At 37.8% G+C, this 15,799-nt stretch overlaps 1 protein-coding gene across 1 annotated transcript in view; it reads left to right on the forward strand.

Moving 5' to 3' along the window:
- LOXHD1 (lipoxygenase homology PLAT domains 1) overlaps nucleotides 1-15,799 on the forward strand; it is a 271,094-nt gene that overhangs the window by 120,797 nt on the left and 134,498 nt on the right. The window contains exons 13-16 of the mRNA XM_051969666.1: nucleotides 3,253-3,413; nucleotides 5,129-5,289; nucleotides 11,891-11,967; nucleotides 15,571-15,767. Coding sequence (XP_051825626.1) covers nucleotides 3,253-3,413; nucleotides 5,129-5,289; nucleotides 11,891-11,967; nucleotides 15,571-15,767 — 596 coding nt within the window. The remainder of the gene's footprint in view (nucleotides 1-3,252; nucleotides 3,414-5,128; nucleotides 5,290-11,890; nucleotides 11,968-15,570; nucleotides 15,768-15,799) is intronic.

Raw genomic sequence — 15,799 nt, forward strand, 5'->3', positions numbered from 1 at the left:
TCCAGATTAATTGGCCTCTGTGGCTTCCCTGTTTGGAACAGAGGGATTTCTCCTTTGCCAGGGAAATACTTAACTATACACTCATAGTTCCCAGAACTCAGCTATCCTTCTCTCTTTGTTTGGTTATTTATGGCAGCTTACAGAGCTTGGCTGCAATCACTTTATCCACCTAATGCCCCATATAACACACAAGAGAAGACAGATTAAACATTTCTTACGTTTGAAACTTGGAATTATGTAAAATGAATCAGTATTCTATTGTCAATGCATTCTGCAGATTCAAAATTGTCATGATCTGGTCCAGTTAAGATGAAGAATGAATAGAACAGCATCAGAGACAATAGTGTAGTTGAACTCTCAATCAGTAAGGTCTGGATGCAAATCCTTCCCTTAATCCATACTCTTTTCATTCCCCATCTCTAAAATGAGAGGGTTGGATAAGATGGCTGTTGTGGTCCTACCTAGCTCCAAATCTATGCCCCTTTGAATTACAACCATAGATGTATTTCTGTGCACATATACACATACATGTATATAATACATATGTGTTAGTGTATAGCTATATATATGTGTGCTTTTGTACACATACATGTATGTACTGGAGGGTTTCAGGAGTAATTACATTGATTAACACAGGCTTTAAAACATAGAGGAAATATTTACCAGCTCATAGTTTATTTTCACCCTTCCTTTTCCCCAGGAGCCACCCAGATAGTAAAATAAATGAAAGCAGCTTTCTTTACTGCTTGCCCAGCAGAAATTATTATTCCCCATAGATAAGTAGGCAAAAGACCATCATATTTGAATATTAGATATTGTAAGCTCTTGTTAATCAGACTGTACTGTAATTTTTTTAATTAAAGGACAAATAAAAGGCTCTGATACTTACCCATCTGTTTAAAATCTTTTCCTGGTAAAGCCTACCACTACAATTATCTTTAACCCTCTGCAGTAAACTGGTCAAGATATAGCTCTTGCCAGACAGGTGTAGGGGTCCTTATGGGATCCCAATAAGAACTCCATGCTCTTTGAGAACTTCCGAGCAGATGGAATTTAAATCACTTGAACAAAGATGCTTTTGGTCCAGGAGATTGATTACCTGTTAGTTACTTGTAAAAAAAAAAAAAAAAGCAGAGATAATGCTCTGCAAAACTGTAAAAGTTTGTTTTGAGCACTTCTTCTTCCTCTCTTCCACCTCCCCAGACTTTTCATCCCTTTCCTCTCTAATAGGTATTCTAGAACTTTTGGGTCTTTAGGATTCCTCTGGTCAGTAATATGTTGAGATATTGCCTCCTTTCCAATGTTATTGTTTTATTTTTTTTAAGATCTTGGAAAAGATAATACTTAAATCTCAAGAGACTGGCAGAATAATGGGATTTCAGGCACTGTGACACCTTGCTGATGAAACTGTTTCTGGGCAGTGCAGGGCATCCCCCAAATCATCATGCAGCTGACCACTTAATCTGTTTATGCATAAGGATGATTATAAAAGCAAAAGCTTATTGTTATTTTTATTATTTGAATATTTACATTTGTAGTAGATCCTGCTTCATTTGGTCACAATTTTGGCCAAATTGATGAAAGTCAGACACCTTTTGGTGTTCTTCATTTTGTAAAACAATAACATGTATAACTTTCTGAAAGTTTCATGAAAATTAAATTTCTCATCAATGGGATCTTATTTTCTTGTTGACATCATTCTCATTCTGAATTGTTGGATCTTCTTTTATCTCTGAGAGACCTTCAGGGTATGTGGCTCTTCAGCATGTCTACATTTAATTTCTATGTCTCATCTCTTTTATACCACTACATCTTATAGTGTTGGCAAGGGTAGACGGTAGCACTGACCTGGAAATCAGGAGACCTTGGGTCTATACCTACTACTAATTGATTGGGGGAATCATTTCTTTTCATAGAACCTCACTATCTTCAATGGAAAAGGGGGAGTATTGAATTCTGTGACTTCTTCAGATTCTTTCATACTCTAAAATCCCATGATTTCAATTAATGGATTAGACATTTACTCATAATCAAAGTGGTCTTCTTCTTTTAAACACGTCCCAAAGCATGAAGTTTTCTTTCCATTGACTTAGTTCAAAGATAGACATTTTCATGTATCATGGTGAGATCTAACTGGAAAAGCTCAGTCAGTGAAAGCTTGACTCAAAATTCCTATGAATATAGAAGGGCTCCCTACCAGCCTTGTATTCAGGGACAGATCCCTTCTTTTTCCCCCCTTACTGAACTTAATGAGAGATCATTCGTCAGTTGCTACCAAATGCTTCTTCTACCTGAGAGCCAGGCTTCTCTTTGAACAAACTGATTCTTATACGGAGGGATTATTTATGGGGGGGGGAAGGGGTACCGTTTTTTAATCTCTTTTTGTACCTCTCCACTCCCACCCCATCTCTACTGAGGAGGAGTTAATTGGACTCATGATGTCTCATTTGTTTCCTGGAATCTCAACATACGAGATCAGGTCAGAGGGTATAATCAACCCCCAATAACAAATTAAAATAGCTCTTTTGACACAATATGCTGTGCTGATCTTCCCAGTGGGCCCACACGGTTCTTTGTGCTGATGACTTCTATGCCTTTAGCAAGGATTATTTTACAGTTTATTTAAAAGTGACCGAGAGGACTGGGGAGTGCTGTGCTGAATGCCAACCTCATCTATAGCACAGTTTGCTTTTTTTAGAAAGGCCAAACAATGAGAACTGGGAGGAGTATCTTTGGAGCATAACAGCAGCCTATTGAAATGAATGTATCTCATGTCCTTCTTGCCATCCCCTTCCCCTTTTCCTTTGCTCTTGACCCTTTCTTTCCTTCCTCAAGCATATACCTAGTATGTGCCCAGCCCTGTGCCAAGCTGGAGAATATAAGAACCACAAAAGACTGGTTCTTTTCTGCAAGGAATTTATAAATTGCTTGGAAAGGGAGAACAAACATATAAGAAACAACTGGGGGAAAATGCATAACTGTGTAAAATCATAAAGTAGAATAAAAACCAACCAGTTCTGTGTGTGTGCACTCAGAAAAGGGAAGGTGAATGTAGGCTGGGGGTGCTCAGGAAAAACTTCATGGAGGAGGTAAGACTTGAATTGGTTTTTGAAAAATAGTTAACATTTGGAGAGGGAGAGGGGACGAAGAGGGGCAGTGGCGGGGAGAGGGGGAACTCTAGCGTAAAGAATCTTGAAGAGGGAAGGTAAGGGCTTTCCCACAGAGCAGAAAGAAGAGAATTCATTTTGACAGTGGCCCAGTATCGAGTGACCCTGTGTACAGGAAACGTTGAAGGAGCAGGGACAAATGCCCAAACCTTTGTCTGCCTCTTTGGTGATGCGGGAGATACCGGGGAACGCAATCTGAATAGCATCATCTGCAGGAACAACACTGATATATGTCAAAAAGGCAATGTAAGTATCAAAATATTTCCTACTCTCTTTTCCCTAGACTGTTTCTTCCTCCTTGTATTTTAGAATGATGACATTCTTGTTGCTGGGTAAAATGAGAGGGATTGAGTCACATTCCCTGGATAAGAAGAAATCCCATTGAAAGCAGTCCTCTGTATACCACAGTAGAGTGTGAATTCAACAGAGCCTTGGGGCCTAGAATTGGAGATAGAGACTTGAAAGGGACCCCAGAGGCCATCTAGTCTGATTACCTCATTTTGAAGATGAGGAAACTGAGGTCCAGGGAATTCAAATCACTTATTCAAATTCAAACAGCTTGTAAATTGTATCATTTGGCTTCAAATTCAGGTCATCCAGCACCAAATTCACTCTTTCTATTGCATCATGCTTCCTTTTTGTGTTGCCTGTTAGGAGGAATTAGGGGAAGGTGAAGGAGACACTGTAAGATCTCCTGAATTTGAAAAGGAAAATGGATTTGAGAGAAAAGCAACTGGCCTTTTTGGTTAGCCGAGTAGGCTCTGGCTACTTGGTGCAATTTTGAGGAACTCCACAATTGACACTCCATGCCCTTCGGAGTTCTTTTTACTTGTATACCCTAATTAGGGATTGGGAGGATCAAAAGAGATCTCTGAAAAGCTTTTGGAATCATAAAGCACCATAAAAACAGGAAGCTTGGTGGTGCTGTGTAAAGGATGCTGAATTTGGAATCATGTGATCTCACTTTGAATCCTGTCTGTACAACTTATTCTCTATGCGATCTTGAATAAATTTTTTAACACCTTCCAGCCAGTTTCCTAATCTGTAAAGTGAGAAGGGTTTGGACTAGATTGTCCCCAACCTCCTTCAGCAATTAGATGAAATCCCAGGTAAAATGGAACTAGTATCATTATTCTACTTGTCCCATAGAACTGAGAATGCCTATGAGCATGACCAATGGGCTTTAGAAATGTGGGCTACTTATTGTATAATTAGAACTCTTACCACTCTCTTTTCTCTTTCTCCACTCTCTTTTATCTTTAAGGGTATCAAAGGAACACTGACTAGGAGTAGGTGAGAGATGAAAATGTGATGGAAGAGTTATGAAAGATTTTTTTTTTCTCTGAGGACTAGTCTAGGTTACACGCCTCATATGGATGATTTTTTCAGTCCCTTAAGGATCTGAAGTGGTATTGGTTTGGGGCTACATTTTGAAGGTTTTATCAACTCAACACATCATCTTCAAAAATTGCTGTAGCAAGAAAAAATTATCACTCTTTAACCACCTTAATGCAAGACCTCTCTGAATGGAGCTTGACCAACCCTTGGATACTATCACTAGGATCATACTGGGAATCTTTGGTGAGACCTTCCAGTTATTGGGCTTTGATGGTATCATCTTAAAAACCCAAGATTCCCTCCACTTCACAATGAAATCTTAAATAAAAATAATAAAAATAAAAAAATAAAAAAATAAAATAATAATAATAAATATTATATCTCACATTAATGGCAGATATTGTAGGTACTATGACAAATAGGGGAAATGCTTTGGGGGAAGAGGCTCTTCTTGGTATCCCCCAACTCATGCCATTTAAGTGGTTATTTATCTTTATGTGTAAGGTTATCCTTAATCATTAAGACTAGCTATTTTTCTTTAGAATCTGGGGAAGTAAAGCTAGGGAGAATATAAAGGGACAATTCCAATATAACTTGCTTTGCTATTTTTTTCCTTGGGTTAGGCAGATGAATATACCATTGAAGCAGTTACCCTGAGAAAAGTGAAAAGAGTCAGAGTTGGGCATGATGGCAAAGGAGGGAGCAGCGGCTGGTACCTGGAACGAGTGTTAGTAAGAGAAGAAGGGCAGCCAGAGAGTGATAATGTGGAATTCCCATGTAACAGGTATGAAAACACCAACCTGTCTTATTGCTGACTTTTCTATTCCTCTGGGATGGGAGCTGGACTTCTGATTCCATTGGTGTTGGATACTCTGGATTAAAAAAAAAAAAAAAAACAACTTGTTCTATTAGAGTAAGCTGATACTTTCTTTGTAACATGTAGTCTCAAAAAGATGCCCAGAGCCTAAAGTTAGCAGTTTTGCTCAGGGTCACACACCTCACTCACTATGGGTCAGATTTGCCTTTTTCAATTAGCTAGGAGGTGATTTCACACTGGGTTTTTTCCCTAAGCAATTATATCAGAGCTATTTCCCAGATGATGCCCATTCATGGCAATAATCTTAGGCTCCATGATTTGGGGAAGGTATGGGAAGTTGAGCCTGCTGTTTGGACCAAGCAAGGAAGCAGCAAGAGGAGTATTTGGTTAGTTTTTGAGGCAATTGGGGTAAAGGGATTTGCACAGGGTCTTACAGTTAGAAAGCATTAGGTGTCTGCCACTGGATTTGAACTCCTGAGTTCAGATCCAGTGCTCTATCTACTACATCTTCTAAGAGGAGCATTTTGTTTTGTTTTGTTTTGTTTTGTTTTGACTTTACTTTTTAATAGTATTTTATTTTTCAAAAAACATACAAAGATACTTTTCAGCATTCACCTTTGCTAAACCTTATATATCAATTTTTTCTTCCTTTCTCCTTTCCTTTCTCCTCACCCAAATAGCAAGCAATCCAATTTAGGTTAAACATGTGCAATTCTTCTAAACATATTTTGATATTCATCATTCTGCCCAAGAAAAATCAGATCAAAATGGAAAAAAAAAACATGAGAAAGAAATAAAAACCAAGCAAACAAACAACATCAACAAGGTGTAAATACTATGCTTTGATTCGCATCCAGTCCCTATAATCCTCTCTCTGGATGCTCATGGTACTTTCCATCACAAGTCTATTGGAATTGCCTTGAATTACCTCATTGTTCAAAACAGCTGTCCATCATAGTTGATCATCACATAATTTTGTTGTTATTATACATAATGTTCTCTTTGTTCTATTCACTTTACTCAGCATCAGTTCATGTAAGTCTTTCTAGGTTTTTCTGAAATCAGTCTGTTCATTATTTCTTATAGAACAATAATATTCAATAACATTCATATACCATAACTTATTCAGTCATTCCCCAAATGATGGGCATCCACTCAATTTCCAATTTCTTGCTATTACAAAAAGGGCTGCTGCAAATGCTTTTGTACATATGGATCCTTTTCCCTCTTTTATGATCCCAAGAGTATTTGAAGAGGAATTTGATATAGTGGACAGAGCTTTAAATTTGGAGTTTTGGAGCTTTGGTTTTATATCTCAGTTGTTTATTAACCTATAGGACTTTGGAGAAGTCACCCCTCCTTGAGCTTAGTTTGGTGTGAAATGAAGATAAAATGATCTCTAAGGTCTCTTAAGTTCAAAATTCAATTAAGTAGGTTGCTTCTGTCAAATTAGAAAAAGTCTGAAGTTCATTATGATCCATGGCAGCTGAGAACTTTGTCTTACACTTCAATTAAAAAAAATTGAGATCACTTATTGAGAACTCCATCTTCTCTCTTTTTATCATACTACAGTTAGTTCCATTAGAATGGAAGTTCCTTGATGTCAGAGATTAGCTTTTGCCTTTCTTTGTTTTTTTTTTTTAATATAGCTTATTAAGTAGGCACTTAATAAATGCTTGTTTACTAACAAGTCATTTAACTTCAATTTCTACATCTGGAAAATGGGAGTTGAGTGGAGGTTATTGCTAGCTCAAGAGTTTATATATAACCTGTGATTATCCAAAGTGGGAGCTGAGGCTCCAAAATTCTACAATTTACTTTTATTCATGAGCATGAAATTCCTTTAAAGAAATAGATTTTTTTTTAAAATCTTGATGAGAAGCATGGGGATAGTATTGGCCAGCTTAGGACTCAAGAGGGTTTTAAATGACATGGGGAAGAATATAAAGTGGCTCAGTAGTAGGTTGCATATGGGTATGTGTGTGTGTATACGCTTTTGTGAGCTCAGGGAAAGAGTAATAAATTTGCAGCCAGGCTGTTATGTAGGCTAATGTATATAGCAACATCTCACTCTCTGAAATTGGACAGAAGTGTTCTGAGCTGGAGGGGAAATGCTGGATTTGGAAAGGGCTATTAATATCACAAGAGCCCTTAAGTGGATATGAAATGACACGTCATGCTTTCGGCCAGGAATAGTTTCCTTTCACTAGGGGATAGGAGGTGGGGAAGGGGCTGAAAGGAGAGGTTGTTTCTGACAGAAAATGGGGGATCTGTGCTGATTCTCTTTCTCTTTCCTTTCTCTATCAAAATATAGCTGGTCAAGATTTGTGCTCAGTTCAGCCATGTGGGAACTCTAATTATCTTTAGGTTTGGCCTTAGGACTAAGTGAAAGTTGTAGAACCCTAAGTGACATTATTTGACAGGTGCTGAGCAGCAATCCCCACCCCCCCTTTAAATATCTTCCCCTGTAGCTCAATGATGTGTGAAATTCATTCATTTCTTTGAGTCTTGATGGCTTTTCAGTCATCTAAAGAAATAGTGATACTCCAACCCCCAGGAGAAGTAGCACCTTAACCCCTTAGCAGCTAACACCTTAGTAAGATTTAGTTAACAGCCAGCTGAGAGTAAGGTCTTGGAAAAAGAAAATACTTGATGGTGGTTGGAAAGAATCCGTGAGGACTGAGAAATCAGGCAGAACTTTGTTTTAGTGTCAGGAGATTGTAAACTGTGATTGTAGGACCATGCCCTGTGTATATTTGTATCACAGAATCATAGACTGTTAACATTATCACAGGCGGCAGCTCAGATATCATCTTGGATAGGAGTTCTTAGTCTTTTTTGTATTATAGATTTCTTTGGTGAGCAGTGAAAACTGTGGACCCCTTTTTAGAATAATGTTTTTAAAAGCACAAAATAAAATACATTGAATTACAAAAGAAACCAAAAGTTAGTGAAAATAAAACTCTTATTTTTGTCCTATCCAAGATCTTGGATCCCCTGAAATTTTAGTTTTGTTGCAAGACAGTTGGGGTTAAATGACCTTGCCCAGGATCATACAGCTAGTAAGCATCAAGTATCTGAAGCTGGATTTGAACTTAGATTCTCCTGACTCCAGGGCCAGTGTTTTACCTACTATGCCATCTAACTGCCTTGATCCCATGAAATCTTAAACCCAGATTGAGAACCCTTATTCTATTGCAACCCCACTTCATTGATAGGTAAAGAAACTGAATCCCTGAAGGAGCCCAATCCTGGAATCGGAAGTACCTGCTTGTAAACTACATGGCCTTAAGCAAAGAATTTAGTCCTGCTTGCCTCAGTTTCCTCATCTGTGAAATGAGCTGGAGAATGAAATGGCAAACTACTCTGGTATTTTTGTCAAATGGGGTCAGAAAGAGCTGGAAGTGACTGCAATAACGACAAAGGTTAAAGGCAGCCTCCAGGACTCTGGTCTTTTCAGTCAAAATCCAGGCTTCTTCTTAATATAGAATGCATAACGACTAGAAGATACTTTATATGTTTGTCAAATGGATAAATGAATTTTGAAGATGAAAAGCATCCTCATATAATGAAAAGATTATTGAGTCAAAAGATATGCTGTGTTCAAATCCCAAGACTACCATTTGCAGGCTGGGTAACTTTAGACAAGTTACTCTCTTAAAGTCTAAATCTTAGTTTCCTCATCTGTAAAGCAGAGGTAATAATATTTGAATGATGTATTTCATAGGATCATGAGGAAAATGCTTTGCAAACCTTAAAACAGTATGAGAATTCAAGCTATTTAAGTAGGATTACCAAGCACTCTGTACTAGGAACTGACAAATTGTCATGGACTTCATTAATGAATCTCAAAACAAGGAGTTAGTTTTCCACTAAGAGTATTGCTAAATTTTGATGGGGGAACTTCTTGTCCAGGGTTATGCAACCCTGTAGGGAAGACTTTGGAAGTGGACTAGGAGGTCTCAGGTGAGGGAGAAGTCTTTGGGAGGGGGGTTTTGTTTACATAAGCCTCAATACACTTGAGGGATAGAATGATCAGATGCCTCATGTCTAAAAACTGCTCTTAGGTTCTGTCTCAGGAGACAAATAGCTCCGAGGCTGAACTAACCAGCTGCAATTTCTCAGAACTATGGGATTAGCAGGCAGCTAGGATCACCAATCATTCTAATTATACACAAATATAAGAAGGATCTATGACTTTATCAAGTGTGGAGAACTCCCAGGGAAGAGATCAACCACATCATCACTCAGGGAATTGCTTGGGATAAAAAGAGGCAGTTAAGTGGCAGGTTGGATAGAGTGCTGGGCTTAGAGTCAAGATGGTGTGAGTTCATATTATGTATAAAATACTTATATGTGTAAGTCTCTGCACAAGCCTCCTAATCATCTCAATCTCAGTTTCCTCATTTGCAGAATAGTAGTGCTAATAACAATACTTTCCTCATAAGATTATTGTGAGAATCAAAAGAAATTTCATCTATATATGGTGTATATGTATATACATACATATCCTATATGTATATATAAAATGTCTTTTTCAAATGTTGAAGTGACCTATAAATGCTAGTTATTAAGAAGAGACTTGCCCAGGTAGGGTTTGAAGCTTACCTTCTGGATTCTAAGGTCAGAACTCTATCTAGCTTATTTTAATTATGTAGCTGATCACTTAAAACAAAATGTTGACTGAATGAATTTTGAAGGTGAAAGGCAGCCTTATATAGTGAAATTATCACTTGATAACAAGTCAGAGGATCTACTGTGTTCAACTCCCAAGACTGATATTTACTAGCCCTGTTGCTTTAGACAAGTTACTTTTTGTCTAATTCTATCAGAATTCTGCTACTAAGTGTGCAAATGTAGCCCAAGTGATTTTTTTTCTCTTATCCTTTCTGCCTATCCAAATAATAATCATTCTTCAGGATCCAGCCTATGGGCTCCCCGAAGCCTTCCTTCCATGATCACTCCACCTTATGCAGATCTCTATTACTGTCTTCTTTTAACACAATTATTGCCCCTTATACTGATATCTAATTACTTCATGTGTGCTGTTCTCCTTGTTAACTTTGTGCCCTTCAATCCCTGGATTCTGTGGGTTTTCATTGATTGCCCCTCATCTTCATCTCATGTCTTCCTTCAAGTCTTACCTAATACCTTACTTTCTATAGGAAGTCTTTCCCAGCCTCTCCTAATTCTAGTGCCTTCCCTTTCTGGATTAGTTTCTCCTAATTATAATGGATTAATAATTAATCCTAATTATTAATGGATTAGTTGTTTGTATGTAATTGGGTGTGTAGCCTTCCCTTTAGACTGGAAGCTTCTTTAGGAAAGGAATTGTGGAATATTTTTGGAATCCTTTGTATTTCCAGTACTTAACCCAGGACTTGGAACATAATAAGTGCTTAATAAATGCTATTGATCACTTTTTTCCTAACGTGAGTGTAATAATAGTAATGACAGCTTACATTATGCTTCACAGTTTATAAGTTATTCTGTATGCTCATTTCATTTCATTCTGGCAAAAATCCTAACACTATTCTTATTTCATAGGTGAGGAAACCAAGGCATATATGCAATTAGTAAGTAGTAAAATAGATATTTGAATCCAATCCTCTAGTTTGGGCTCTAGAACTTTTCCCTGTAATTCAGCATGGGTCAAGAACCTTATTTTTTTCTTTTTTTGTACCTATGAAATTTCTAGCATAAGGCTGAGCATTCCATAAACATACCATACCATAGATTTTTGATGAATCCAAATCTTCGAGTGCCTTTTCTTTCTTTGAAGACCTTATCTTAAAAAGGCCAAGGTCTCCACTGCATCCAGGACCATCTCCAACCATCCTGATCAATATCTTGCCACTGGACCCAAATGGCTCTGGAGGGGAAAGTGAGGCAGGTTACCTTGCACAGCTCTCCCTCACTTAGTTCATTTGCATGTCATGGCATTATTTCCCTGATGTCATGGTCCCCTTCAAGAACAAAGGACAAACCACCACAACAACAATCTTCACCCATAACGTTTCTTCTACCAAAGTTATAGAATGAACAAATGAATAAACATTTATTAAGCACTTATTATATGTCAAGTGTGACTTCTTGCTGGGTTATAAAAACATCAAATTATGTATCTAGAACCAGAATAATTCCAGACTACTTAGTTGAATGATTCATTCTATAGATAAAGAAATTGAAACTCAAGGAGGTTGTGGTGTGTCCAGGCACATGAGGTTGTAATCATTAGATCAGGAATTTGTACCAAGGCCCTCTGATTCTGGTTCTGGGGGCCTTTTCACTATGCCACAGCTGCTCCCTAAGGCTCCATGGGCCAAGAATCATATTTTATAGTTCTCTGGCATACCTACAATGTCTAGCATAGTTCTAAAGATACCATAAGGCTTTAATAAATATTAATAAATTGACATTTTCTAATGTCCCTCTTTGACCCTCCTTTTTTTTTTTCTGGAGAAGTCATAGCATGATGCCTCTTGCTTCATCCCTAGTCTGGCCAAATTTCTATGTTTCCCTCCCAAGGGTGCTCTTGAAAATATAACTTCCTTTGTTCACACAACAGATGGCTTTGCAGGGATCAGGATGATGGCCAGTTGATCCGAGAATTATTACCCAGTGGCAGCAATGCAACATTGAAAAGTGAGTTATCCCTGGGGAATACTCCTTTCTGAGGGACCATGTAGGGTATATGTTTCTGGGCTGGGGAGAAGTATTCACTCCACTGAATAGGAATCAGATGATTTCCCAGGTCAAAAAGAAGCTGTGACCTTTGGGAAGGAAGTAGAGGAGAGGAGGGAAAACCATGTTAGTTTCATTTAATGGGAAGCGGAGGGGGTGGAGTGGGGTGTGAGGGAAAGCATTCTGGACTCCAAATTAGGAACCTGGGGTCTAATCTGGGTTCTGTTGCTAGTTAGCCATGATCATAGAATGGAAAGAAAAGAAAGTACAAATTGGAGTTTGGGCTTAGTCAACTGATGTCCATAAGAGAGAGAAGAAGATTTAGACTTATCCTAACAAAACTACCCAGAGTAAATTAAAAGTGATAATGGTTAAGTAAGATTGTCAATCTGAGGATGACTTCTTTCCAGCCTATCCCATAATGAGTGCTTGGTGCTCATCCCACAGTTGGGAAATTTTAAAGAACTTGAAAGAGAGGAACAAATTCAGTCCAGTGGAAGGAAAGGGAAAGAGGGAACAAACATTTATTAAGCACTATTATGTGTCAAGCTTTACAAATACCTCATGTGATCTTCACAACAATGGAAGTTGTTGCTATTATTATTCCCATTTTATAATTAAAGAAATTGAGATAAGCACTCATTAAATGGCTTGTCCACATAGCTATTAAAAGTCTGAGCTTATATTTAAACTCAACATACAATTCAGGAATTAGAGAACCTGGGATTGATTCCTGATTTCCACTTAACAGCTATAGAACAAGTTATTCAGCTTCAGTTGCCTTACCTATAAAAATCCAATAACTATGGGTTGCCACAGGAGATAATGTATAGAAATCATCATATAATATGAGCTGTTATTGTTCTTTACTATGGGACTTAATCTTCAAAACATCTGCCTCTGAAGAAAGCAGAAGAGATATTGTTCCAATTTTATATTCAACTAATCAACAAGTCTTTATTAAGCACTTGTTATTGCATCATTTCAATCATGTCCAATTCTCTGTAATCTTATTTGGGGTTTTCTTGGCAAAGATACTGAGGTGGCTTGCCATTTCCTTCTTCAGCTCATTTTACTGATGAGGAAATTGAGGTAAACAGGGTTAAGTGACTTGCTCAGAGTCATATTGCTAATAATTATTTGTGTCTGGATTTGAACTCAGGAAGATGAGTCTTGTTTATTAAGTGCTTCCTATGTGCCAGACACAAAGCTAAGAACTGGAGATACAAATAAAGATAAAAATAGAATTTTGGTTCTCAAGGGGATCACATTTTAATGGAGTGTCAGCATACGAATAACTATGTATATGCACCACATATAGAATGTAAGTGGGACGTAACTCAGAAATAAGTCTAACAATAAAATGTAGAGATGGGGAGCTGGGAAAAGCCTCTCATTTAACAGATGAGACTGAGCTTCTGAAGGAGAAATGCTCTAAGCTAAACAGTAAACCCAGGATTCCTGATTTCCATTCTTATCCTCCTTTTGTCACAGTGCACTGTGTCCTTGACATAGGTAAATGACAGCTCCCGGATCCCCAGAATCATCAGCTGGGACAATAGAATTTGGGTAGACAGAATATGGAATTATGAGGAGTTCATTTTCTTCTCAGATCCTGTTAATGTTTTATAGGGAGAAGGAAAAAAACGGCTTTTTAAAGGAGGCCTCTGGGCCTCTCAAGCAGCTGGCTAATTTGAACTGTGCCCACAGAGTTGTCCTTTGTGCTTGCAGCTGCCTTGTTGGCTATTTTATCAGGCCCTAGCTTGGAGGACAGGCCCCCCGGGGAGTTCCATTTCCCTAACTTTAGCTTCCTAACAGGCAGGTGCTGGGGATAGCAGTAAACTCCCAGAGTCAGAATTAGTGTTACTTACTATATTTATGTCTCTGTCTTATTTTCTCACCAGCTATCCTCTTCCTGAAATCAACAGATGGGGCTTTAAGCCTAGGTTGGGGATAAGACTATTCCTCAAAAATGCATAATCACTCTGTTGCTCAGTGATGATAATATTAGCATAGCATATACTTTTATTATATAATATTTTATTGTATAACATAAAATGTATTTTATCACATAGCATTGTATAATACTAACATAATAACATTTTAGTTGTTGAGAATTTAGCTGTTTGGTAATCTCATCAATATGAAATAATTGAGCAGTAGAAAAGGAAGATACCAGGTCTTAGAGTGGGCAGCTATGTTGCACAATGGATAGAGAACCAGGCCTGTAATCATGGAGATCTGAGTTCAAATCCAGCCTCAGATACTTGCTAACTGAGTGATCCTGGGCAAGTAACTTAACCTGTTTGCCTCAGTTTCTGTATTCCAATGGGGACACACTGAGGAAATGGCAAAATATTCCAGTATCTTTGCCAAGAAAACATCACAAAGTCCATGAGGTCACATAGAATTGGACATGACTGAACAACAAAAAGTTTTTGAATAGCCAAAAATAAATGTTATAAAATCCAAGCACTAAAACTCATATATGTTATTCACCACAGAGTTTTTCAAATCCTTACCCACAGCTAATTTACTCTTAATCAGCAAACAGTTCTAACAAATGGGATAATATAGTCTTTCTGGCCACAGCAGATCAAAATGATGGAAAAAAGTCAGTTAAAATTGGAAATACCTATATCGACAGATATGAGAAATAAAGCTAACAGTTTGATCTCAAAGAGGAAAAAGAAAAAACTATGGAAAGTAGGCATAAGAAGACAAAGAAGTGTGAAATATCAAAAAGAGCTAGTCAGGGGTCCTCAAACTTTTTAAATAGAGGGCCAGTTTACTGTCCCTCAGACTGTTGGAGGGCAGGACTATAGTAAAACAAAAACTTTGTTTTGTGGGCCTTTAAATAAAGAAACTTCATAGCTCTGGGTGAGGGGGATAATCATCCTCAGCTATTGCATCTGGCCCACGGGCCCTAGTTTGAGAACCCCTGAATGAAAAAATGGCTTTCATGAGTTTTAGTGCTTGGCAAAATCATTAGGTAATCAGAAAGGCATATCTCCCAAAGGTTCAGGTTTGGAGGTTTGATTGGAATAACTTGCTTACATAGAGAGATTTTTTCCCCTTTTTCAATTTACTTTCACATCTACAATCTAATTTTAATTTCACAACAATCCTATGAAGTAAGTACAACAGGTTTCTTTACTTTGACAGCATAGTCTAAAGAGCATTAGACTTAGAATTAACAGAACTAAAGTTGAGTCTTGGCTTTTCCAGCTCCTATTTGAATAATCATTGGTAACCTACTTCCCCTTTCTTCTTTTAAGCCATTTTCCCTTTGTTTACTCATCTACAAAAAGAAGAGGGTAAATTAGGACTTTCTAGGATCACTTTCAATTTTTACATCTCATGATTCCTAAGAAATGAAGATTATCATCTAAGGTTTCAAAAACAGTTAGTATAAGAAGTTCAACTGGAACCCAGATCTTCGCTTCCCTACAGCTAGGTCATGTTTTCTGATTATATAAGTATCCGTGGCTTAAATGGGAGATACACAAGAATCATTCTCTCCATCTAATCTCTGTATTAATGCCCTCTCTCTTGTGATCATAGATTTCCGCTATCATATCAGCATCAAGACGGGAGATGTGGGAGGTGCTAGCACTGACTCTAAAGTTTATATCAAACTCTATGGAGAAAAGAGAGACACCATTAAGCAGATCCTCCAGGTCTCAGATAATAATCTGGGTGATCATTTTGAGCGTCGCCGTGTTGACGAATTTACTCTTGAGACTATGGACATTGGAGAGGTAAGTTTTCTTACTATGTAAGACATGTGCAC

This window comes from Antechinus flavipes, chromosome 1 (genome assembly GCF_016432865.1).
Source record: "Antechinus flavipes isolate AdamAnt ecotype Samford, QLD, Australia chromosome 1, AdamAnt_v2, whole genome shotgun sequence".
NCBI lineage: Eukaryota > Metazoa > Chordata > Mammalia > Dasyuromorphia > Dasyuridae > Antechinus > Antechinus flavipes.